Below are 26,650 nucleotides of genomic sequence, written 5' to 3'. Positions count from 1 at the left end.
AATCATGCCTTTGCGGCGGACATTTCACAATAGGGCAATTTTTAATGTTGGGATTTCGTTAACGAGTAAAAACCCTGAACGATTTGAAGGAAAACCAACTCCGTCGCTCCATATTCACCGAGCGGGGAGCAGAACATATGTCTGACATTGTATAAACCCGCCTTGTATTGGGTACAGCCGCAGGATCGAAGCCCGGAATAAAGATGGCCGCAAGCCTTTCCTTCCAATCTGCAGCAATTCTTCACCGCATAGTGCAGTGACGTCACCCCTTCCAGAACGCCGTGACATCATTACGTAGACTGACCCCTGCCTGTAAGCCTAGGAAACCCTGCGAGTAGCTGCCAACGCCCGGTGGAGAGAAGGGGAGAGGCTGAGCGGGTAAGTGGGGAATCTTCCCGAGCGCTGAGTGTTTGATGGTGGGAACATAATCCTCTCGCAGGGGCAGTGTTAGGCCAAAGTGGGACTGAGTATGGTTGATGTATATAGGGGAGCAGTGTGATTGTGAATTGCTGAGTGTAATAAGGAACGGGGAGCGGCCCGGTACCGCATTCTGACTATCAGCATTTGGGTGGTCGCGTCCTTAGGGGCAGCTGCTGATTGTGCAGGGCATGGCTGTGTCTTTAAGGGCACCGGTTTGACAATCTAGTAAAAATCATGCCTGTATCTGATTTCCTTGAATTACGGTGATCGGGCTGGCTACGTATGGCTTCTTATTAGCTGTGCCCTCAATTACTTCTACCTAGCTGCCCGACCGTTCAAGCATTCAGCGTGTCTGCCAGGGATGCTGGGAATTGTAGTATCATAATATCTGATGCGGAGCTACACGTTTAGATCCATTCTTTAATTCGATTGAGAGCCTAACGTGTGTTGGGGTGCTCTTTTAGATCAGATGTGTTCCCCATAGATCGGCGGATGGTGGTGGTTTGGGGGGGGGGGAGCAGGGAGGAAATACTGCAGGGAGGAGGCTGCTGGGGGAGGGTTGGAGGGAGAGGCAGGTTCCGTACATTAAGCTGTCAGCCTGCACACAGGCCTCTCATTAACCAGACAAAAATTGGGAGCCTTTAAATAAACTGTAATCCTGTGCAATCCCCAGTTTGGTAGGGGATGCTGCTGATAGTAACTGCTGGGGGGGGCCACAAGTGATGATATCCGCCGCCCATTGGTTCTACAGGCTGATTTACACTAGAGCAATTCATTTTAACAGCGTAGACTTAATATGGGATCCTGGCAGGCCTCTGATGTTTGTTCTGTAATGGCTTCTCCCTCCTTCCGCTGCAGTATTGCCCTTGCCTGAACCTCCCAGCCCCCTTGGGTACCAAAGGGAAAAAGAAGACGGGGATCAGACACTGGGCCTAAATCAGCAGCCGCTGGGTTTTCGAATGCAAATGAAATGGACACTGTCTGCTCATCATCTGCTGCTATATGAACATTATTTGTATCCCTGATTGACATACTTATCCAAAATTGGTGTTTGGGCATGAACATAGATAGGAGCACATTATAAAGATACATTGTAGTTAGAGATCATACAGTAAAGAAGTCTGGTACAGCCAAGTTACGACCCAGTCTGTTGTTTTTTTTTTATGGCATTGGTCCCCCCCAACATTGATTTGTGATTAAAATCTTCTCTGCCTCTTTTGATGGGGCTCACAGTGAGGACTCATTGGTTGGTAGTTATTAGATGTGGTTTACCAACAGCCAATCACAGAGCTTATTTGGCAACCCATGGAAAGTTTATTTCAAGCTTTGTCCTGCTGGCATATCGGGTGAGTTTTGGGTGAAAAACTGCATTTTTGGGACAGCATCATCCCCATATGGGTACCAGCAGCTGATGTGGTATCTGTCATTGCTGATAGGAAACAAGGCAGATGGTTTGATGGTAGCATTGGGGTAACTGCACATGGCACTTGTGTTGCCTTTTACTTGAAGAAGAAATTGGCTGCTAGTAGGTAAGTCATTTATCTCAACATACTGCAGCTATCAAAGTGGCCAATCTGCTATTAACCCCTAAGTCAAAAGTAGAGATATTGCATAGCTGGCAGAGCTTTCATTTATGATTAAACCATCTGCATGCAGATAAATAAATCACTAAGCTGGCATTCCCTGCTAACGTCCAGTCCTTTGGCATTGCCACTGTAAGAGTGAATGCAGCAAGTGGCCGCACCTGGAGGGCCGCATTAGGTATATTCCAATAGCTTTTGGCATCACATCAGTCTAACAAGTTAACCATAGGTTTTTGTTTTGTTTTTTCACATAGTCAGTGGTCGGTTGTCATCAACTAACTCCTTATTCACTGTATCAAATTAATAATTTTTATGTTTCAAAATGTCATTATATTTGTCTTTTGCTCACAGTTAATGCTGTTTAAATAGTGTGTGTACTTTTGCTTAAAAACTGTGTAATGGTCACTAAAGTGTATGTTTTGAGAGGCGGTGAAGAATTTTGCTTAACTGCCTGAAAATGTATTGCTTTTTATGCTTGCACTGAGGAATGTTTCCTGGTACTCATGACTATTTCTATTTCCTTTGTGGCAAATAACAGAAACCCATTCTTGCTTTATGGCAGGGTTTACCTATTGGTATCAGATCAATGTGCCTTTATTTTAATGGCTCATTACCATTTACTTCACTGCTATTTTGGAATTCCATGTGGCTGATTTAATGAGATAATGATGTTTAGCTGAGGGAAAGTAAATTGATGCATTTTATTTATAAGTTATATGAAATATTAACCTCTTGTGCCAATAACCCAATGCCTGTATAACATATTAAGTTATATTTTAAAAAATTGGGTAATTTGTGATGGAATTGTGGGTCAAGAAGGGCTTTTCATCAGGGTCAGTAATAGAAAAAGCTAGACCAAGTGTCATTCCTTTGAGTTGATTCCGTCTGTGTCGATTATTACTGTAGCACTTGCTTACACGGACTTCCGTCCAGGACGGACGTGAGTTTGGAATATACCTGTGACTCACGTTGTTAGAAGGCAGCTTTGGGTGAAGTTTTTTTGACCCCATAATTATCATCCTGAGAGAACATTAGGAATAAGTTCTGCACAGTAAGTTTGATAGCAGCTGTATTTTGTATGCTTTACTTGGGTGGACCTCACTGGATGGTCTTCGATATTTCATTGCCTTGGAAGAACCTTCTCCTCAAATTCTTATTCTTTGCTAATGGATCCTGGTAAAGCAAGGCCCAGAATAAACACCCCAAGCTCAAAGTTAATTCAAAATTTCTAGCATAGTGGGTGCAATTGCCTGGCAAGTATTTTTCTTTATGAAAACAGCAAGGTGGCAAAATATCATTAGACTTATTCATTGAGGAATCTGTATTCAAATACCTTCAGTAGTAAAAATAATACAAGAAGCACATTGGACAATTGCACATTTTAATTGTACTTCACATGCAAGCACAAAGTTACTTTTTTGTTTTTTTCAAATGAAAGTGCTCCTTTAAATAAAGGCAAATAATCAAGCTGGCATTTATAAAATTAATCTTGTAAGAATGTCTTATAAAACTGCGTTATTCAGTGCGGTTTTTCCAAATAATGTATCTTTCAAGTCACAGAAGCCAGCATTAATTATGATTTCTCTGTTAGTTCTGCTTTCATGCAGCAGCCTGTAAAATTGTCTTTTATAAAGTGGTGGTTCACTTTTAGTATGTTATAGAAAGGCTATTTCTAAGCAACTTTTCAATTGGCTTTTTTTATTTATTTTATTTTTTTTTATAGTTTTTTAACTATTTGCCACCTTCTTCTGACTCTTTCCAGCTTTCAGATGGCAGTCACTGACCCCATCTAAAAACAAATACTCTGTAAGGCTATACATGTATTGTTATTGCTACTTTCTATCACTCCTCTTTCTACTGAGGCCCTCTCCTATTCATATTGGTCTGTTATTCAAATCAGTTTATGGTTGCTGTGGTAATCTGTACCGTAGCAGCCATATTGTTGAAATTGCGAACATGATAGTTGCTGAATAAAAAGCTAAAAACACACAAAAAAAGAAATTAAAACTAAATGCAAAGTGTCTCAGAATATCACCCTCTACATCGTACTAAAAGTTAATTAAAGTTGAACAACCCCTTTCCAAAGAATTTGAACATCTAAGTTGGTTACATAATGGATCATTTCCCTCTAACTTAAAGGAGAAGGAAAGCTACGGAGGCATTTTATTGCCAATAGATTAGCTGCAATAGTGCAAGCTAGAATGCTATATTTATTCTGTAGAATGTTTTACCATACCTGAGTAAAAAGCTCTAGAAACTCTCTGTTTGTTTAGAATAGGAGCTGCAGTATTAATGTGGTGTGACATCACTTCCTGCCTGAGTCTCTCCCTGCTCTGGGCTCAGATTACAGTAGAGAAGGGTGGGGAGGGGGAGAGGAGCAAACTGAGCATGCTCTTGCCCAGGGCAATGAGGTTTAAGCTGAAGGCAGGAAGTCTGATACAGAAGCCCATGTGTACACAATAGAAGGAAAGAAATGCAGTGTTTCTTTTGACTGGGGACTCAGAGCAACATTACTTGGGGGGTTTACTGGTATATTTAGATGGACCTTTCTGATAAGGCTTACTTAGTTTTAACCTTTCCTTCTCCTTTAAGTAAAAAATGACACCCACTTGCTATTCTGAGGTTTTGGTTACTTCTTGATGATGAAATTTGTATTTAGTGTAGTGCTGGTTTATTATATAAAGTCTTAAGCCCACACATTTTCTTCTAGGTAATGGTTGCTATCAGTTTGACAATAATAACATTTTATTTTGTTTATTACAGTAAATGTTCTTTCCCTATAGCAAAGAACAGTCAGAATGTGGTGCATATTTGGAATTAAAAAGCTGTTACCATTAATTAATTCCAAATTTGTGGCATTTGTTTGGTGGAAATTTTTTCTGTATTTGTTTGATATTACCGTTATGTGACATAACTGTAGAAAATGTCGGCATGTACATAAGTTAAACTGGCCTTAAATGGCCCAACCTTTTTTGTAATAGAGGGCTATTTTGATCTCTCTGGAAAGAACTACATCTAGGGCCCAGTACAGTCCATAACCACTGGGATTTTGAAACACATCCAATAGGAAGTAAGCCAGAGAAAGCAACTCCGTGTCTGATTCTTGCGAGGTAGATTATCAGATTTCCAGTGCAAACAAAATACCCCATAAGGAACAAACTTGGAGTAGCTTCAGTTTCCCTGTTTAGTTTAAGAAATTACAAACAGATTTTTCATAACAGTAGCAAAAAAGTATGTTTGCCACAAGCCTGTTTAGGAAGAGGGTAAACTGTCCATTTAAGAAGCAGTGTTATTTAAGGAAGGAAACAGTCACATGAATACCAGGAAATACACTGGCCATGCAAGTGACCCGTTTTTCTTAAAGGAAATAAAATACCCCTCTTTGAAATGAGCTCATTCAAAGTTGGTTTATGTAGTCAAGGTGCATTAACACACACAACTGCAGAAATGTATTTTTTTTACAGGTAAAACAAATTCCACAGATTGAAAGGAAACCATGATAGGTCTCATTGCTTGCTGGAACCAGTCCCCCACCCCCCTTACACTGCAACCCCTCCCTCGTCTTGTTCCATTGTGAAGTTATGGATTCTGAGATTTCAAGTCCTTCCTGCTTTCTATGGTGGGTGGTGCACAGATTCTCTGCAAATCAGGACTCCCAACTCTCATAATCCGTCACCTCAATGGAACAAGATGAATTTGGAGTTGCATTACACCCTAAGACCAGGAGGGATGGGGGACTGGTCCCAGCAAGCAATAAACAGTTTACCATGGTTTCCTACTTCCACTGTGAAATCAGGTGTGTGTTTATTAAAAAAAAAAAAAAAGGCAGTTCATATAGTGTTTTTTCACCTTTCCTCCATAACCAACTGAATGAGTTATTGTCCAAAAGTGGCATATTTTCCCTTTAAAAAAATGTTGGTTCTTGCATAACCGGTGTATTTCCTGGGATTAATGTGACCACTTCCTTCCTCTATAACACTGCTTCTTAAAGGGGTTGTTCAACTTTGAGATAACTTTTAGTATAATGTAGAGAGTGATATTCTGAGACCATTTGCCATTTGTTTTAATTTTTTTATTATTGAAGGTTTTTGAGTTATTTTGCTTTTTATTCAGCAAATCTTCAATTTGCATTTTAAGCAAGCTGGTAACTAGGGCCCAAATTACCCTAGCAACCATGCATTGATTTGAATGAGACTGGAATATGAATAGGAGAGAGTCTGAATAGAAAGATTAGTAATAAAAAGTAGCAATAACAATACATTTGTAGCTTTCCAGAGGATGATTGATTTTTTTTTTTGTTTTAGAAGGGGACAGCGACGCCCATTTGAAAGCTGCAAAGAGTCAGAAGAAAAAGACAAAGCACTATAAAACTGTAAAAAATAAACAATGAAAACCAATTGAAAAGTTCTTATAATTGTTCATTCTATAACATATTAAAATTTACTTTAAAGGTGAACCACCCCTTTAAAGGACCAGTAACATCAAAAAAACCTTTTTTTTTAATTCGTTGGTATACATAGAAAAAAAACACACAGACAAATGAAACTTTAAAATTGAAAAGCCTTTATTAAGAAGTAACTTACCGAAACTCTGCTTCCACTCCTCTTTGGAAAAGGTGACACGGCGACGATCCATCGTGCATTGACCGATTTCTCCTCCCTGGCTATCTCCTAAAAGGAAGACAGGGAAGAGAAATCGATTCTCGCACGATGGATCGTCCTGGGCGCTTTCTGAAGAGTGCAAGCAGAGTTTCGGTAAGTTCTCTCTTAATATAGACAAGTTTCATTTGTCTTGGTGTTTTTTTGATGTTACTGGTCCTTTAAAGGGACAGTATACCCCCTTTTCAATAAATAGAGCCTGTGCCATTTATACTTTTTGCCTATTATCTTAAAGGTATTGTTCACCTTTGTGTTTACTTTTAAAATTATTTAAAGAGTGATATTCTGAGACCATTTGCAATTGGTTTTAATTTTTTATTTGTGATTTTTGAGTTATTTAGCTTTTTATTGAGCCGCTCTCCAGTTGGCAGTTTCAGCAATCTGGTTGCTAGGGTCCAAATTATCCTAGCAACCATGCAGTGATTTGAATAAGTGACTGGAATATGAACAGCAGAGGGCCTGAATGACAAGATGAGTAATAAGTAGCAATAACTATAAGTGTGTAGCTTTACGGATCATTTGTTTTTAGATGGGGTCACTGACCCCCATTTGAAAACTGTAAAGAGTTAGAAGAAAATGGCAAATAATTAAAAAACACCAACTGAAAAGTTTCTTCGAATTGGCTCTATAATGTACTAAAAGTTAACCTACAGGTGAACCACCCCTTTAATCATTATCAATCTATCGTTTGTCTTGAGCTGAACCGGTAAATTGAAGCCACTCTATGAGTGGTTATTGCAAGGTAATAGTTTTATCAATGAATGGGATCTGTTGCAACTGAAATCTACCGGTTTGAAAATCTCCTTGTGTGAAATTCACACACAAATACTTTTGAAACTTAAATAGCCTTTGTCGATTTCCCGGCTGCCCCATGTCATGTGACTTGTGCCTGCACTTAAGGAGAGAAACGTTTTCTGGCAGGCTGCTGTTTTTCCTCAATGTAACTGAATCTGTCTCAGTGGGACATGGATTTTTGCTATTGAGTGTTGTTCTTAGATCTACCAGGGAGCTGTTATCTGGTTACCTTCCCATTGTTCTTTTGTTTGGCTGCTGGGGGGGGGGGGGAGGGAGGGGGTGATATCACTCCAACTTGCAGTACAGCAGTAAAGAGTGATTGAAGTTTATCAGAGCACAAGTCACATGACTTGGGGCAGCTGGGAAATTGACAATATGTCTAGCCCCATGTCAGATTTCAAAATTGAATATAAAAAAATCTGTTTGCTCTTTTGAGAAATGAATTTCAGTGCAGAATTCTGCTGGAGTAGCACTATTAACTGATTCATTTTGGAAAAAAATGTTTTTTTCCCATGACAGTATCCCTTTAAGCAAACACACCAGTTTTACCAATGCTGTGTAACACTACATTATATTTGCAATACTTTACAACACTTTTTTGTTGTGGTGTTACTGTTCCTTTAAGTACAGCAAAACAGTATAATAAGCTTGCATGCTATTCAGTTCTTATTTGACTAATGGATGCAAAGCACCAGGTGTTTGTTTTTGCACCTTATGCTAATTAAGCTTGTTAAGTGAAATTAAAATTTTTAAGAGCCTAATTTTCACAGGCCCACATACATATCAATAAGCGTCATCTTGCTGTCAGTTTCATTTTGGCAGTCTGCCTTTAGCTTTTGTTGGGGTAATTGTTGATTGCGATAGGGTGCGGCTTTTAAAAGAAAATTAAAATGGGAGAACATTGCATTCTCATTAAAAGTATTCACTTGAAATGGAGAGGGTTATTGTTTTGGGTCTTGTATATCATAAATTATGTAGAGTGCCACATGGCTGCCTAAAAGAAGGTTGTTTTAGTCAATGTGACAAATTTGTGCGCAGTACTGTCACGGACATAGGTGTATTTCATTAGGTCAGGGTAGTTTGGTTAATATCACTGTCAATATTTACTGTTAAATTAGTTTCTCTGTTAGCATATAAATTATGCAAAAAGACCAAAAATGTTGTACTAATCATATGTTACATTGGTTTCCCCCATCAATGTGTGCATTTGTTAAAGTGATACTGACAATTACTCATCAAAATATTAATATACATTAAAAGTTAACTATAGGTTGTGTTGGTCATTTTTCATTGATAGGTTTGCTTTTGTTAGTATGGAAGTTCCTAAACCTGACTTTTGCCAATCTGACTGTCCCTTTCAAACCTGTCGGAGTTTTCAATGCTAACGGACTATTGGTCCCAGGAAAGAACGTTTGTTTTCAATAGACATGTTAGCAATGAATCTTCAGATATACAGATAGAAACTATAGAATTCTACCTGTATCTGACGATCCAGCCCTAACGGTGGCCGATGTTTGGGTGCCCTCAAAGGCGTCTGATATCCAAGTCTTCTGCTGATAACGGTTGGTTTGTCTCCCTGCATACACGCACTGAATATCTAGCCAAACTTTTTCCGTACAATATAATCATTGAGTCTATGGCCACTGTTACTTGCTTGAAATTGACTTTCTGGGTATTTGGTTTCCAGATAATCAATACCATGCCGATATCTTGGTAATATGTTTAGTTCAAGAGGTGCCTGTTAAAGCCAGACATTATCCTGGCAGTGAGAGCCCCATCCCACCATATGCACCTGTTGTCTTAGGAAGTTTTAAGTGTTGATTGAATTTTTGCCATAGCTCCTGTCCTTTTGTCATAGATCTGCCATGCAGATATGTCAGTCGTGCTATTCAGTGCTAAAACTATTCACAGTGCAATATGTATAAATGCAGTGCTGCTTTGTAGCTTAGTCACCTCACCTCTCTACCATTGCTATTTGCATGTGTACTTTTCTGGGTGTAACATGTTGCCTGTGTGATATATTCCAGAACTGATTCCATCAGTAGATTTCTTACTGTGCTGAAGATATTCCTTGACTTTCCTTACCAGTGTCAGTACAGAAAACCAACAAACTTGCCTGCCAGCAATCTGTAAAAGAAGTTCACACCCAACATTTCTTGATTTAGTTTTTGTGTGTGGTTCTATATTTGTTCATTAGGTGAACAATGATATTGAAAACCGTCCATGTTTGGTCCGTGCGAGTTAGCTAATTAGATTACCAGTGCTCGGATAAACAAGTCCATTAAACTGAGCTCTGGTAATGAAATCATGTACCTTGCAAGGACCAAACGTAGAGTAGCTTCAATTTCCTTGTTTGCCCTGTTTAGCTGAAGGAATAATGTTCAGCCATATAGGAAGTAGGTCCTTTCCCCAGACTCTACTCTTTTATATTGTGTATGCTGCTTGACATAAGCTTATGTAAATTGAGTATAAACAATATAACTTTCAATGAGTTAAGTATTCCTGTTAACAACGTTTTTATTTTGTTTGTTTTCCTTTAATGCTTATTTTAGTTTTGAGCAAATGCCTTTGTATGAGATAGGTACGGTAAAGTTTCATGGGCAGGCAAGAAGTACCTTCTTTAGCAACTACCTAGAAGTGTTGTAATTGGAAAGTACTGGAGCAGCAGATTTATTTCTGTTGGCATAAAGTTTCGAACCATCTAGCTGAGTCAGAAATTTACAGTGTTTATCGATAGCAGTAAATCTAGTTGACACTTGCATGTATCTTAACTCCACTGGGGCAGAGACTGATGTGAATGATTCATATTCTCTGTAAAAGCTCTGCATAATATGTCTTGACACTCTGTAAGTTAAGGGTAGAAATATCACTCAATATTAATCAACTTTGTAAACAGCTTTGCTGCTGTTATATTGTGCGGCACAGTGTTCTAGAAGCACATGTCTCATTTTTATTGGTGATTTTGTACGAAACTTGGTCATGTTAAAACCTCTGCGCCCACGGGGTAAGTGAAGACAATATCCCCTAGGAGCAGATCTCCAATTCCCTGTGTGCCATACACTATAAAATCTGCTCATTTGGTGAGCAGATTGTTCCCCTCATATGCCCACCAAAAGTCAGGCGATATCGGGCTAATCCATTTGTATGGCCCTACATCCAAACAATCGATTTGCAATGACTGGAATACTAGCCGACGTGATGAGCACCGCATCAACTAGCAGACGTGGTCCTCAATCTGGCGGGAAATTTAAACCTGCCTGTTTAAGATCTGGCTAGTTTTTGGCCTGGGAGTCCTGTCAGTGGACCCCATACATTGGCAGATAAGCTTCCGAATTGGTCTAAAGGTCCTGAAAAAGCAGCTTAAATCTACCTGTATATGGCCATCTTGAGAATCTGGTTGTGGTGACATGTCAGTATGAAAACCTGCTCTGTCTTCTCTTCCATGCTGTCTAAAGGTGGCCATAAACGGAGATATCCGCTTGTTTGGCGACATTGGTGGGTAAACGGGTGGTCGGATCACGGGGCCGCATCAACGAAAAGATGCGGTCCACGATCCGACTAGATTTTTAGTCACGTCAGATCGACATCTGGCCGACTTTCGGCCAGATATTGATCGGGGAAGCTCGTCGGAGGGACCCATACTCTGCCAACTCGGTCTGTTTGCGGCATTTATTGGCCTGTGTGTGACTACCTTTAGCCCTGTCCCCCTCCCTCCTTATTGACTGTTGAGAAAAGGATCAGGCAAGAACCAGCAGAGTATGGATTAATTTAAGGTGGCCATACATGGGCAGATTAAAGCTGCCGATATCGGTCCTTTAGACCGATTCGGCAACGTATCTGCCCTTGTGTGGGGGGTTGCTACAATCGATATCGGCAAATATCGATCAGACAAGTTTGATATTTGTTAGATCCAGGACCGCATTGGCTAGTGGATGCGTTTCTGCGCCATTCGCAGCCTAGGACCGAACGTTTGGATTAACCCATTATTGCCCAGCCATTAGTGGGCATATCTGGTTAAGATCTGTTCGTTGGGCGTCCTTGCCAAACGAACGGATCTAATAGTGTATGTCCAACTTTACCCAGGGGTGTGGGTCCCTGGTGGTGCTAATAAGTGATTGGGCACTATGCTGAGAATTGAGATCACACTATTGTCACTTTTCAGTGATTGGGCACTGCAGTGAGTTGATCATATTTGCTCTGTCTGCATTGATGGAAAGTGTCTTCTCTGTGTGCGTTGCTCTGTCATATGGTATTGGCCACTAGGTAGCACAGAAAACGTCAGTGTGGAGCAGTATTAAACATTGTTACTTGGTCTCTGAACATATTCATGCTGCTATTTAAAAATACAAAAGAGGAACGAGTAATGATCATCTTCACAGGAAGCTGACACAGGAAGTCTACACCACTTCCTTAGTCTAATTGACAAACTTAAGTCCAATTTTTTTTTTCATAGAATTAGTATAATCCAGAGCTTACTGACGAGTATTTTTTGTTATAATATTCAGCTTCCCCTTTAGGTTTTATGTCATTTGCCAGCAGCCAGAGATTTTCATGAGGTGTATGAAATTGTAGCTTCTTGTATGCAGTACTGTCACTGCAGTTTTCCATTTACAGCTGCTATATTCCTAAAAAAAAAAAATTCCTTGTCCATCGGTAACATCACAGATGTAATCCCCTTGAAGTGTATACTGGAAAGACCTATGAGTGGGTGTTATATCCACAAGTACCCTTATACTGTCTTCGGAGTACCAACCTTAACCACTTGTGGTTTGTTTATTAGCATACCACCTCCCACCCAAGTTATGCTATGTTCCAACAGACTTATATCTGCCTTCTTAAAGGAGAACTAAACCCTTAAAATGAATGGCTAAAAATGCCCTTTTATATACTGAACTTATTTAACCAGTCTTAAGTTTCAGTTTACCAATGGCAGCAATGATCCAGGAATTCAAACTCGTCACAGGGGGTCACCATCTTGGAAAGTGTCTGCGACACCTGCTCAGTGGGCTCTGAGCAGCTGTTTAGGGGATGCCGCAAATTATCCAGCAGGACATGAGGGCTGATTGTTAAATTCTGATGCTAGTTGCTCTGGTTTCTGTGCTGCCATGTAGTAATTATCTGTATTAATTACTCAATCAGCCTTATATTGTGACATTTCTATTCTCTCTCTCTATTTATATTCATTGTGAGTCGGTCCCAAAGCTTGATAACTGACAGCAGCACAGAGCATGTGCAGTGTATCAGCAGAAAAGAAGATGGGGAGCTACTAGGGCATCTTCAGAGGCACAGATCTTCCCAGCTATAGGGCTGTGTGGTTGCCTTGGGCTGGTATAGAAGCCTAAAACATAATGTACAACATTTCTAGCCTACATCTGAAGTTAAGCTTCAGTTCTCCTTTAAGCTTGGACTGTTTTGTCAGGTTTTAATTCCTGCAGATAATTATACAGTTTAAGGGCTGTGGCGTACCAGCCCTTAATACCATTCATGAGTCACTTGCCGTTGACAGCAGTGTAAGGCATTGAAGCTAGGCTTTTTTTGTACAGTCATTTCAAATATAGGGCTTCTTGTGCTGTTTGCCATCTGCGTAAAGTGACCTGTGGCAGTCAGCAGGCTAGTACAGTAGTTAAACTATAACTTCTTTGCTAATACTCCTCTATGTCTTAACATACACAAGTGTACATTGTTTGGGTGGTATAGTTTTCCTTTAAATTGATTTACATCCCCTTTAATGGCAAATATTTTTTGTTGATGAAGTCTTTTCCTGAGTTGTTCAATGTTCATGTCACAATTAATGCTGCTGGTTTTCTCTTCCCCTGAATGCACCCAAACCAGAAATTGTTTGTATAATGACAGCCTAACAGTTGACAAACATTACACCCTTTCATTTACCAGGAATGAATGTAGCAAAAAATACACGATTTTATTTTCATTTTCACCCAGTGAAATCTAGATCTACAACATAAATTAAAAACTGCCCTTTTTTAAACTACTTATTAGCTGCATAAATAAGTGGCATTTCACCCTGAAATTGTTGATCCTCTCTAGCTTCCCTTTTTCTGAAAGGAATTGTACATGAGGTATTTTGACATCCATGTGTTTTGTATCAAAACAGAGGAAAACATAAATTAAATGGCCCCTTGCTTTGTAAATATGGTTAGCCTGGCAGACATTTCACCTAAAAATACACAATAATCAGGCATTCCTTTTTTTGCTGTGGGAATCTGTTTCTGGAAAGTTGTGATTTTTTGACAAAAGGATAGAAAGTATGCACCAAGTGTGCCTTACTCTGTTAGACAGGAGATGATTTTGTCTGTGCGTACCTTCTCAGATTAAGGGGCTGACGGAAGGATTGTTATTATTTCCGCACCGTGCATAGAACTAGGCCGGCTGTTGGGTGGGGTTTTTCCTGTCTAACAGTAGCATTGCAAGAAAAGGAAATCTGGCCATTCACCTGGAAAGCTCGCCCACTGGGCTTAATAAAGTTTGTTTCCTTGTGATCCGCCTTATTCATAGATTAGGTGCTTACTACTTCTTTTTCCTGTATGTGTAGCAATGGTGTAGAAAGAAAAAGTGACAACGTTTGTGGTTTGATTAGGGCACAGTCGGATAAGTTCAACCTAAATAAAACGAGACAAGACGTACAGACCCAGTAATCCTTTATTTTCTTTGCAGGTCTGCATTGAACCAACTTTGCTGACCTTCACACCAGAAAATTTCAGCCATGCAGACAATTAAATGTGTAGTCGTTGGTGATGGTGCTGTGGGTAAAACATGTCTCCTTATCTCATACACAACAAACAAGTTCCCTTCTGAGTATGTACCAACGGTAAGTACATCTGCTGCTGCATTTTATTTTACCCATTAGAAGATAGTCCCGTTTACTATTGAAAAATGCTTAGGTCTTTTTCCAGCTTTTTTATTGCAAAACTTGCAGTGTACTCTCGTGTAGGAGGGGTTTCATATAAACAAAAGAATAGGGCTTTTTTACTGGTACATGATCAGTTATCCTTAAACCCCTTATCCAGAAAGCTCCAAATTACAAAAAAGGACATCTCCCATAGTCTCCATTTTATCCATGTAATCCAATTTTTTAATTTTGATTTCCTTTTTCTCCAATATAAAACTATACATTGTACTTGATCCAAACGAAGATATAATTAATCCTTATTGGATGCAAAGCCAGCCTATTGGGTTTAGTTATGTTTACAATTTTTTTTAAGTAGCCAAGGAATGAAGATCTAAATTATGGAAAGATCCATTGTCTGGAATACCCCTGTCCTGAGCATTCTGGATAACGGTCCCATACTTGTAGACAGATTTTTCTGTAACCCCTACTTCCCACACGCCCACATTAAATTTGAATTCTCTCAAAATCATGCTTACTTCACCTAAAATCCTCCCCCAAATCATGCGAGCAATTGATACTGGTCAGAACTGACAGACTATTGTTTATCTTTGTGTCTTTGTAAAAGTACTTCTTAACATGGTTCTTTCCCATAATATCTATTTTTTCCATAAATACTTTCTGCCTATTCAACATCAATTTACTTTAGCACTTCACTTTTTCAGGTTTTTGACAATTATGCCGTAACAGTTATGATCGGAGGGGAACCATACACCCTAGGGTTATTTGATACCGCAGGTAAGCAGTTTTATTTATTGTAGGTCATTGAAGAAACAATTTTGTCTCCAATTATGAGCTGTATTGAAGGATATCAAATCTCATAAAGGGAAAACTGGGAATTATGATTTCATAGACTGTTTTTTGAGGGATTTTAATGCTCTCGTTCCTTTAGCATGCTTATAGTATTCGTACAATGCAGGCTGAAGGAATAACTTCACTTGTCTCAAGACAAAATATTTCTTTAATCTTTTTTTGATAAGCATCGTTTCCAGGCTGCTTGGGTCTCATTTTCTTTGGCTTGTCATTTTAGCATATATCTCTTAGAAATCATTGTTAATAACCTGATTTGACTTATACCTGCCAGTAAGGAAATAAGGCCTGTGGCACATGTAACATTTCTCTTGGTGGTGGCCTGTAATTTAGATGGTAAACCAGTGTTGACAGGTGGCTTCCATTTAACTGAATGCCCGGTGGCACAGAAGGGTATTGATTCTCGGTTAGCTTAGCTATTCAGACCTCAGTAATGAAAAAGTTACTGTTTCACTATATGCTACGTCAACATGATGACTACCTTCTTGCTACAGGTTCTAGTAGAATACTAACTGGTAGCATTTTTGGATCAATACTTTTTTCTTTTTTTTTAATAAAATTGTTCTGCCTGTAGTAAATTAACTCATGCTTGTACGGCAAAGTTTAAATGATGTATTCAGTGTGCACTCTCTTAAATTTAGTGTTCCTTTCCTTTCACAGGACAGGAAGATTATGATAGATTACGACCTCTTAGCTATCCACAGACAGACGTGTTTCTAGTTTGTTTCTCAGTCGTCTCTCCATCTTCATTTGAAAATGTGAAAGAAAAGGTATTTTGAGCCATTTACTGTGAGGCACTCTAAACTCTTTAATGTACTTAACATTTCTCAACCATAATCTTTATATGTTTGGTTTTCAGTGGGTACCTGAAATCACTCATCACTGTCCCAAAACTCCATTTCTGCTGGTTGGCACCCAGATAGATTTAAGAGATGATCCTTCAACAATTGAGAAACTGGCAAAAAACAAACAGAAACCAATCACTCCAGAGACAGCCGAGAAACTGGCCCGTGATTTAAAGGCAGTTAAATATGTGGAGTGTTCTGCACTCACACAGGTGAGTTATATGTGCTCTTCTATGGTTGTACCGTTAGACCTTTAACAGTTATATGTGCTCTTCTATGGTTGTACCGTTAGACCTTTAACAACTTGTAGCTTTCAAATAAATTGTAGAATAGTTTCGATTTTGGACTAGTACAAATTGTTTGAAGGCTGATTCAGTAAATTAAATCATTGTACTAATAAATAAAATTCATATTCTGAAATTTGCATCTAATTTGTTTGCTTTATAGATAATCCAAAAATCATATTCCTTTCTTTTATAGAAAATGTTTTTACTTATGAAATTTCTCAATTTGTGTAAATACACATTCTGACTTTCCATGTTAGGTACCTGAAAGGCAACCATTGGCAAAATAGATTTAGGAGAGTCCAGTTAGTATTTTTTGAAGCACCCTTCATGCTTTTATTTTGTCTTAATTTTAATCGCTTTTTTTCCCCTAAGCCCCCTTCCCCAGGCTTATAAAGAACATCCTTGCTTATAGACTTATGTTGCCTCATCTTAAACCCTTGAAACATTTCCATGCAGTCATTATTTTATTGTTATTCTGTCTTCTAAATATTATCATTTGTTTAAATCCCTCCTTTCACCAATGTTAATGGGAAACAAACCCTTTATATTAAAATCCTCTACCCTACATAGACCCCTACCCCTACATACACCCTCCCTGCTCTCCCCTCCCCAGCCTAGGTGTTACCTTGGATAAATGCCCCTAACTCTTCACTTAACCGTCATTGCAGCTTTACGGCATTGGAGTTCATGGGCGCCATCTTCTTCTCTTCGGTAATCTTCGGGTCTTATTCTGGCACTTACCCAATTTCGGTGGCTTTTGGCGCATGCACAGTTGTTCTGGTCCGGCAGATTGCGCCGATTGCGCATGCCCCGCCCGACACGCCACTCTCTTCCCTGAAGATTACCAAAGAGAAGAAGATGGTGCCCATGTACTCTGATGCCCTGAATCTACAACGAAGGGTAAGTAAAGAGTTGGGTGCATGTACCCAGGGTAACACCTAGGCTGGGGAGGGGGGGTCTATGTAGGGTAGGGGATTTTAATAAAAAGGGTTTGGTTCTCCTTTAAAGCCAAACTGTTCATTGTCGCTGTATATGCAGAAACTTTTCTTAACATTGCTCTTTTAGAGCATTGGAGTGTTGTAGAATAATTTTATCAATCTGCTTATCCCATGCTATGTACTGACTTTATGGGATCAATACACCCGATTCAGGGAGGCTTTTTTAAAAGCTGTGCCTGCTACCCGGCAAGGTCATGAGCAGCCTATGACCTGCAGCCACTCGCTCATGGCTTATCTGAAAGAAGAAAAAAAACCTGCAGTTTACATTTGAGTATCAACAAGGCTTTGGTTAAATAGACATGGTCCTCTGCACAGTGGAATAACTAGAAGTTACTGGGCACAACAAATGTAATTAACCTCCCCTCATAAACTTTGGTAATAAGACATTTTTCAAAACTGAAACGTATTAGTCCGTTCCCCATGCATCACCTGGACCTCAACAGTTGCGAGGTCTGTAGTTATGTCCCTGCTTCTACATAAACGTGATTGTCTTGAAAAAATCCATTTCTCTGGCATATTGCCATGATATCCTATAGACCACTCGACTTGCCAAATCATTGCTTCCCACTGATATTTTCCATTTTACTAAATTTTTTATTTTTTTTATTTTCACTGCATTTCTTTTATAATCACTTTTTTTTTATTTTTTTTTTTTTTTATTTCAAATTCTCAACTCCGCTACAAGGGTTACTTAGAAGAGCCATTTTGGATCTACTGACTGTATGCATGTTGTATCTGTGTAAAGAGTTGCGGCACTATACTAAGGATATTACTACTACTGGGAGCTAATTAAATTCACTTTGGGTAGCAACATATACACTATGGAAACTAAGTGGCAAATATTTCCTGTATGTGTATAGCCATACTCACACTTGTTTAATATTGGAGCATGTTTCCTTTCACGCAGGTGTGTTGAATACTTTGCTTGGCTTGAAAAGCCGCTATGCTAAATTTCTTTGTCTTGACGACTTTGGCCACGTGCTTCTACAATGTAAATCTGGGTTACACAGCATTTAAAATGGCTCTGGGCAATCCCAATTTAAAATATAAAAATGGTCCCTGTACTTGGCTTCTGCCTTAGTCGACCCAATGTTTGTATCCTCTAATCTTACTAACTGTAGCATGATTTCTCTTGCCATGGGGATCAGGTGATTAGGAATTGTTTCTGTTTCAGCTAACTTTCCTTAGTGCTCTTTGTATGTCTGCTGCTTATTTCTCTCTAATCCTCTAACCTGGCTGCTCTTTTCTTTCCTCCCCTCTGTCTTTAGAGAGGTCTGAAGAATGTGTTTGATGAGGCTATCCTAGCTGCCCTCGAGCCTCCGGAAACTCAGCCAAAAAGGAAGTGCTGTATATTCTAAACTGGTTTCTTCTTCCCCTCTTGATGCTGCTTCCTCTGCCCACTTACTGTAGCAACTCGTATTAAAAAGGGAAAATAATGAATAAAAACAAGATGTTAAAAAACCTGTGCGTCTTTCCTTAAACTATCCCAAAATTACTTGCATTAGCTCCCCTTGTATTTTCATTACAAGGCAACAATTGGACTCTCTTAACTGTTTCTTGGGTTGCCATACGCATTTATCAGCCTTAAGAATTGTTCTGGTCCAAATGTTTATGTTTAGCTAAAAATTGTCTTGTTTTTTTGGCATAGATAATGGCTGTTTTCTTTTTGTGAACACTTAACCATTTGGCAGTCAAAAGAGCACAATTGCTGGGTTTCTTTACAGCAAAAGGGTAATGTGTTGGGAAGGGGGTTCCTTTAAAAGCCTGAAAAGGCCCCAGTGGTAATATATTTACATGGTACTGTTGTAAGATAGGATTTTTGATAGAACTAAAAGACTTCAGTTTAAAATTCCCTCTTCTATAATGTGGTTTTGTTTGATTTAACTTTGCCAATTAGACGGGTTACAAATTTTGTTTTGATTGGCTGACCGCTCTCTATTCTTCCAATATAACTTTGTGCAATGATGGAAATGAGATATTTTACGTGTGATAAAATTGTGTACCATTTCTTAATCGCACAAGGTAAGGTATGCCACAATTGCTTACTTGGGTGTTGCTTGCATATAATGCTTAATAGTGAAAATGCCATTTCATTAGTTCATTATAGGGTTTCTTTCTATAAGTGCAAAGTGTATTGCTAAATATGGCTGTCAAAGCACGCTGCCCTCACAATGAGTGGAAATTGAGGGGGCCACGACTCTGACATGCTCTCACTAGAGCAAAACACATGGACCTCATGTTTGTTGTTAAAGCTTTTGTTTAATAGGCTGTTCCTGAACTCTGTAAAACATTTCAAGTAACCTGTACAATGCCTGCTAAATGTTTGGTGCTTTTCCCATTCTTTATATTACATGCTGCCGTATGTGCCATGTGCCGCTTCTAAATGATTCTTTTTACTGAAACATTGTGGACTTGATCGGAAAGAGAGCTTCAAAAATGAACTGTTTTCAACCAAAGAGGACTTTGCTAAACACATGAATACCATGATGCCCCAGTATTATCTTAATATGCTTTCTCAAGGGTTTCCTAGTCTCCTGGAGTCTTTTATCAGGTTAAATCTGCTTGGTGTTTTCACTGAAATGAGCTGTACTGTTTTCATTGCTTGTCTATTCCTAAATACATATTTTAAGTTGAACTGTACCTTTTTGTGGCCTCTTGACTTTGGAATTACACTTCTCAATAGGTAGAAAGTGAGTATCTACATGTTTTTTGTTTTCAACAAAACGGTAGACTGTCCTTTAGCATGAAAAAGACAAGCTGATGTAATGTGACACTGACATAGAGAGGAAAAAAAATGTGCATAGTTTTGAAAACTTTGGGCAAGACGGCACAAGTTCATTCTTCTGAGAGATGTTTCCCTGAAAGGTTGAGTTCAAAATGGTATTTTTTTTTTTTTGGGACTCCTTTCTTCAAAAATTTAATTCTTTTTAAAGAATGAGTGAAGGTTTGTATGCAAAACACACTAAAGTTTTTTTATCTGTTTGACTGATTTTGTTCATTGTGGGTTTTTTTCTGTTTTGCTTTTTGTTTTATTTGAATTCTCCACTTCTCTAAACAGCTAAAAATGACACCTTCTCTCCTTTAAACCCTTTCAGAAAGGCCTAAAGAACGTATTTGACGAAGCGATATTGGCCGCCTTGGAACCCCCGGAGCCCAAGAAGAAACGCAAGTGTATGCTGCTATGAGTGTTCCTCTGTGGTCCCCTTTTTTGCCGTGCTGGTGTCGCCATCGAACTAAAAGCAATGTTAAAATCAAATGAAGTATAAACTGTTAATTTGTTTTGCAATAATGCCAGATGCTCTGCATTCATTACCATTCAGAATAGTAGGGTGTCAAAACAAAACCCAGCGACCTAATGAATTCAGTATGAATATTAGTAGAGCAATATGTATCTGCAGAAAAAAAACACTGATTATTACTAGTTTTCCCCCCCCTTTTTTATAGTTATTTACTATTTCTAATGTCTTATATTAAGAGCAAGGCATGCTTCATACATAACAGACTAATTTTTAAGCTCTGTTTTTTTTTCTGCCAAACTCTTTTCCCAAATTGCTAGGAATCAGGAATTCCTTCTCTGCTTTACTGCAAAAAGTACACGAGGCGGCTAGAGAACGGGTTTTAAAATAAAAATCTCAGGATTATTAATGGTCTCCCAGAAAGCAATCATAGAATATTGCATTGGCTTTGAGAGTGTTTTTAGCCTCTGCAGGCTACTTCTGTTTTTAGGTCAGCTGCTTAATTCGAGGAGCACTAGGTGATAGTGGCCAAATTGTTTGTGACTGAAAGCTACTTCTTACATCTTTTAAAGGAGACCTAACCCTCCTCCCCCTTCTCGTGCAAAAGCCCTCTCACCAGTACCTCCCGGCACAGTCTATAGACCAGGAAAAAATGCAGAGTAGCACAGTGGGGTTCATGGGAGCCATCATTTGTCTTTATATCTCTTTGCAGACACAGTCTGCAGGAGCATGCCCAGTTGGAGCTATTTGGATGTATGTGGGGTTAGTTCTCCTTTAACTCCCTTGTTCTTGGAGGGGCTGCACTGTGGAGCAATGCTTTGGAAACTTTTGTGATCTCAACGAGTCAGATGTACTTTTTGATAGTCTCTTGGCAGGCCTTATCAAACCAAAATGTTGATTTTTAGAAATGTTTTCTTACCAGGAGGAACAAATTTTCAGTTGAACATACTAGTAGTTAGTTATCACTGTATCTCCTGATAAACTATATATGTGCCTGATAATGCCCCCCCCCCGTCTGTTTTGTTTGATACATAAGGGACCAGTCAGAAAAAATCCCCGTTTTATGTACATTTTGCATGCAAGGTCTAAGAATCCTTATTTTAGGGTTCCGATCTAAAATATAATGTAAAAATAGACACCAGTGTTAAAAAGGATTTTACCAGTACCCACTTTTTTCAGAATTTTTAATATGTAGGGAATATATTCCATCCTCCTGGATAACACACGTAGACTCATTAGTGTTGAACCCATGCTTTGTTTCATGTCTTGAGTTCTTTGTATATGCATACTTTTCAGATGTATTAAACATAAAATACCTTCACTTACCTGCCTGTGTGTTATTCTACAGTTTTGTCTTGTGATTCTTTGTGGGGGAGATTGGGCTTCAGTATATACAGGCTGCTCTTAAGAGTTGAAAGCAAAGAAGAGTATCTGGAGTCTTGAGTCCCCAAAAATGTTCAGACTCTCAATAACTTGAAATACTAGCACTGAAAATAATCAATTCAGATTTGCAAGCTTCTATGAAGGATATAGAATATGGCAGAAGAAATTCTGTTTCTAAGAAATATACTTAATTTTGGATTGCATTTAACAGCTATATGCCAGGTTCAATTAATATACCGGTATATGTTTTAGGTTTTCCAAGTGTTTTTAGTTTATGTTGTTTAACTTTGATTTTGGTTTAGAATTACCAAAGGATTTAGTTTATTATGAACCTGTTAGAAATATGTAGCTGTAGTGATAACAATAAGTAAATGGATTGTTGGAGTAGTGATACTTTTGTATTTGCATAATCTGCCCTGGTAGGACACAATATGATGGAAGACAAAAGGCACATAAGCAATATTTCGTGTTTTTTTTAGCAGCTGGTTGAATACACGTGACTTCTACAGGTATAAACAATAGATTATCCATGCACTTATTTTGGGTTAAAAAAAGACTCGTCAACGTTTATAAACTGATAAATCTGCCAGAAACCTTCAACCACAGATTTTATAGCAACAAGGGAGTCTCCTAAATCTAAGGAATGAGCTTGTCCAAGCAAGGTGCTGATAAAACTGTTACATAATAAAAGAAAGTTGGGAAAAAGACTGTGTAAGGTGTGGTGTAACCAGAGCAAATCTGAGCCAATTGTATCCCAGGCATGAAACTTCATGAGGAATTTGGCTGAATCTGCACTTTTTGCAGCACAATGAACCAGAACCAATGGACATGCATTGAAAGATCTGGACAACTTAATGCATCTATGTTTTGTTTTCTAACATGTCAGTATGCAGATTCCGTTCGGTATTTGTTGAATCCAAAAATGATAGACTTGGGAGTGCAACGTTTAGTTTGGGTCAGGGCACACAGGCAGATTTGGGGAGATTAGTCTCCCAGCGACAAATCTCCTCTTCCCCACTGACTTCCCACTGGCTAAAATGCAAATCGCCGGCGGGATGGCACTCGGAGCGATTTGTTTTACGAAGTCGCCCGAAGTTTCCTCGTGAGGCAACTTCTTTAGCCACCCCGAAGAAGAAGAGATTTGTCACCAGGCAACTAATCTCCCCGAATCTGCCTGTGTGCCCTGACCGTTAATTTGGGTAGTTAAAGTTCTGCAATCCATTCTGCTTCACTTGATAAAGCATTCCCTCTTTGTCATAAATTATGCGCAGAACGTCTGTAGTCCATTAACTAAATTATTTGCAAAGTCGCACCTAAATTGTGTAATTTTTTTTCTTGCAGTATGGCTTGCAGTGTAGGCGTTAATCCTGTGTACTTTTGTGCCCATTTATCTGTATGATCTCTGCTATGTGACTGCCATTATCTTCATGTGTTGAACCTTTGCCCTTTAATCCCTCAACTACTATTGCGGACCTTTTACAGATATCATGTATGTCTATTGCTTTTGCCATTATGAAATACTGTTTATATTACCTTTTTATCTGCTGATTTCTCACTGTTGAAGCGGGACCTTTGATGAAAAGTGTAAGAGCAATCATGCTGGCACTCCGATAACTTCAATGTGGCACAATGGAGCCTATCCAAAGACCATTCAGAGACCCACTCTCCAAACTATTTTTTCTACTCACTCTTTTCTCTAGTTTCTTTTCTTTACACACTCTAATCTACTACGATTTCATCAACATCTGGGCCCACTCAGAGATTTCCTGCTGGGCGTATTTATCAAAGAGTGAAACTAGTGAATGGCCACTATACACCATTCCGCTGCTCACTTGAATGGGATTTTCATGTCATAATTATCAAAGCAAGAAAGGGAGAGTTTAGCCATAGGTGGGATGGTATCTGATCATGTACCAATTTATTTAGAATTCAGCACAAAAGTGCCCATGCATGTCAAGAGTTGGGCAGTTTGAAATCAAGTGTAACCTTCTGGACATGTATGGCAGCTTGGTGGTGCAGTTTTGACAAACTTTTCAATGATCCTATTGGATTTGGCAGTTTAAAAATGTAATTTACTCCTAAGCCTGTGTATGACCAAATTGTGCAATTTCAGATCAGTTGGCCTGTGACTGGCAAACATGCACATTATCCAACTAATCTTGTTTATGTATGGCCACAATAAAGAAACAGTAACACCAAAAAATTAAAGCATTTCAAAATAGTTACAATTTAATGTACTGTTGCCCTGCATTGGTAAATGTAACGTGTTTGCTTTAAAAAAAGACTACTATAGTTTATATAAACAAGCAGCTGTGTACCTATAAGCTGAAAAAGGAGAAAAGGCACCTAGTTACATAGCAGATAAGAGTTACGAACTGCAAAAAACGCTAAAAATGTTCAATGAATGCTTATCAGAAAGTTGCTGTCATTGCCATATACAAATCTCAGGCAGGCCTGTCATAAATCAGAAAAGTGTCAAAGGCACATATGGCGGCTTGATACAAATACAAAATACAAATTCACCTTTAATTTAACTTTTAGTATGTTCTAAAGCAGTGGTCTCCAACCAGTAGCCCGTGAGCAACACGTTGCTCGCCAACTTCTTGGCTCTTGCTCCCAGTGGCCTCAAAGCAGGTTCTTATTTTTGAATTCCAGGCTTGGAAGCAAGTTTTGGTTGCATAAAAATCAGTTGTACTACCAAATAGAGTCTCCCATAGGCTGCCAGTCCACATAGGGGCTACCAAATAGCCAATCACAGGCCTTATTTGGCACTCCAGAGACTATTTCATGCTTGTGTTGTTCCCCAACTCTTTTTACATCTGAATGTTGCTCACAGGTAAAAAAGGTTGGGGATCTCAGTTCTAGTGACCAATTCTAAGCAACTTTTTAGTTAGTCTTCATGGTTTATTATAACCAAAAATAATAAAAAATTAAAACCAATTGCATATTGTCCAGAATATCACTACATCATACTAAAAGTCAGCTTTAAGGTGAGAAACATAAGGCAGAGGAGGCTTTGTGGGGGGCTGAGGCAGCAGACCCACTGGGCCCCGGGTCCCCAAGTCTGAAGAGGCACATATAATATCATACATACTAAATTTCGTAAATATTCTGTGCTTGTATGGCGGGAGGTCAGCTGACCAATAGCAGCAGAAGACCGGATATTGGTCAGCTCGTTGATCATGCAGGTGCACGAAGATCTGCTAGTGTTTACAGCTGAATTCTATTTTCTACCTGTATATCTGACGATTCAGCTCTAAATGTTGCAGGAAAGATTGTAATTGCTACATCTATGGGCACCTTAACAGTGTCTCAGTAGTGATACGCAAATTTCTCCGAAACAGGAATTTTGACTCTTGAGTCAAAATATTTTTGACGCCGGCAACTATTCTGATGCAAGCGACGTCCATTAAATTCAATGGGCGCCTAGAATTGTCGCTGGCATCAGAATTACCACAAGCGGCAAATATATTTTGACGTCGGCGAATTTTCGTGGCAATTTTGGAATTTGTTCGCCGGCGGCGAAAAACACAGAAATTCGCCGTAAATTCGCACCTGGCGAATAAATTCGCCCATCACTATGTCTCAGTAGTCATGCATCCCTTATATCTCTTACACAGGCCAGAATGCTGCCCTGTCTGTATTCCCAGTACTGGCAAATTTAAAGCAAACTTTCCAAAGTAAATTAAAAGGCACTTGTTGCTTAAAAATTGTTTCCCCAGTGGTGTGGGCAAAAAGAACTAGCACTCTGGAATTAGTGATTTGGGAGCTCCCAGATGAGCTAGTGCCTTGTATGTTATGCTCATGCATGTGATGTAGATGGGGGACACACAACCAATCTACATCACATGCATGTAGCGCCCAACTGTCCCGTTTTTAGAGGGACAGTCCCTCTTTTGACAGCTCAACCCTCAGTCCCTCGTTTCTACTGATAAGTCCTAATTTTCTCTGCACTGAACAGGCAATGTGTCTAACTTAATTGGCTTTTGGCAGAGAGCCCAGAACAGCCACAGCTGCAGATAAAATACTTTTGTAACAATTTTGAGATAAGCAAATAAGTAAGATACATTTTTTTGGGAGAAGTAAAGGTAAGGGCACAGGGGCAGATTCAGGGAGATTAGTCGTCCTGCAACAAATGACACCTGAAGTTGCCTCACGAGGAAACTTCAGAAAATGAAGCGCCAGCGAGAAGGCAGTTTGGGGAGATAGTCGCCCCGAAGAAAATGCGATTTGTCTCCCCGAATCTGCTCATGTGTCCTTACCCTTAGACTCATAACTTAAAGGGCAATTCACCTTCATTAGCAAAACTGTAATAACTAAACAAAAACACAGAAATTTGTTCAAACTTTAATAACCTGCCAAATTTTGTAAAATTAAAAAGTTAATTAGGGGGAGTGGGCGTGGTCAAAACATTGCCGCACTGCACGCAGCAACTTTTTTGTCCCACTTTTTATTTACAAAATTATGGCAGGTATGATGTACATAATGAGCACGAGGGGGGCCTTTTGCTCATTATACTCTTGCATGAGCCTTAACATTGCTGCCAATACAGGGAGCACCCTCACAGGGCATGGCCAGAGTACTCTATAGGGGGCACTTCCAGTAGGGAAAACAATTCTTAGGTGACAGGTCCCTTTAAAACACAAAGATTCAGACATCAAACACACATTTTGCTGGTTATACAAAACCCATACATTTAATCAACAATTCACTTTGATCAGTCTGCTGTAA

At 39.2% G+C, this 26,650-nt stretch overlaps 1 protein-coding gene across 6 annotated transcripts; it reads left to right on the top strand.

Annotated features, from left to right (window-relative positions):
• The first annotated feature begins 29 nt into the window (after nt 1-29).
• On the top strand, nt 30-21,861 carry cdc42.L (cell division cycle 42 L homeolog). Of its 6 annotated transcripts, none has more exons than XM_018224255.1 (6): nt 30-378; nt 14,129-14,282; nt 15,026-15,098; nt 15,831-15,940; nt 16,030-16,227; nt 18,569-19,940. In XM_018224255.1, exons 2-6 carry the CDS (start codon nt 14,178-14,180, stop codon nt 18,656-18,658), a joined length of 576 nt encoding a protein of 191 aa, XP_018079744.1. In that variant the 5' UTR covers nt 30-378; nt 14,129-14,177; the 3' UTR covers nt 18,659-19,940.
• Nucleotides 21,862-26,650: the final 4,789 nt, after the last annotated feature.

This window comes from Xenopus laevis, chromosome 7L, assembly GCF_017654675.1.
Source record: "Xenopus laevis strain J_2021 chromosome 7L, Xenopus_laevis_v10.1, whole genome shotgun sequence".
NCBI classification, from domain to species: Eukaryota; Metazoa; Chordata; class Amphibia; order Anura; family Pipidae; genus Xenopus; species Xenopus laevis.
The sequence above is the reverse complement of the archived record's forward strand: the minus strand, read 5'-3'. Positions and strand labels throughout refer to the sequence as shown.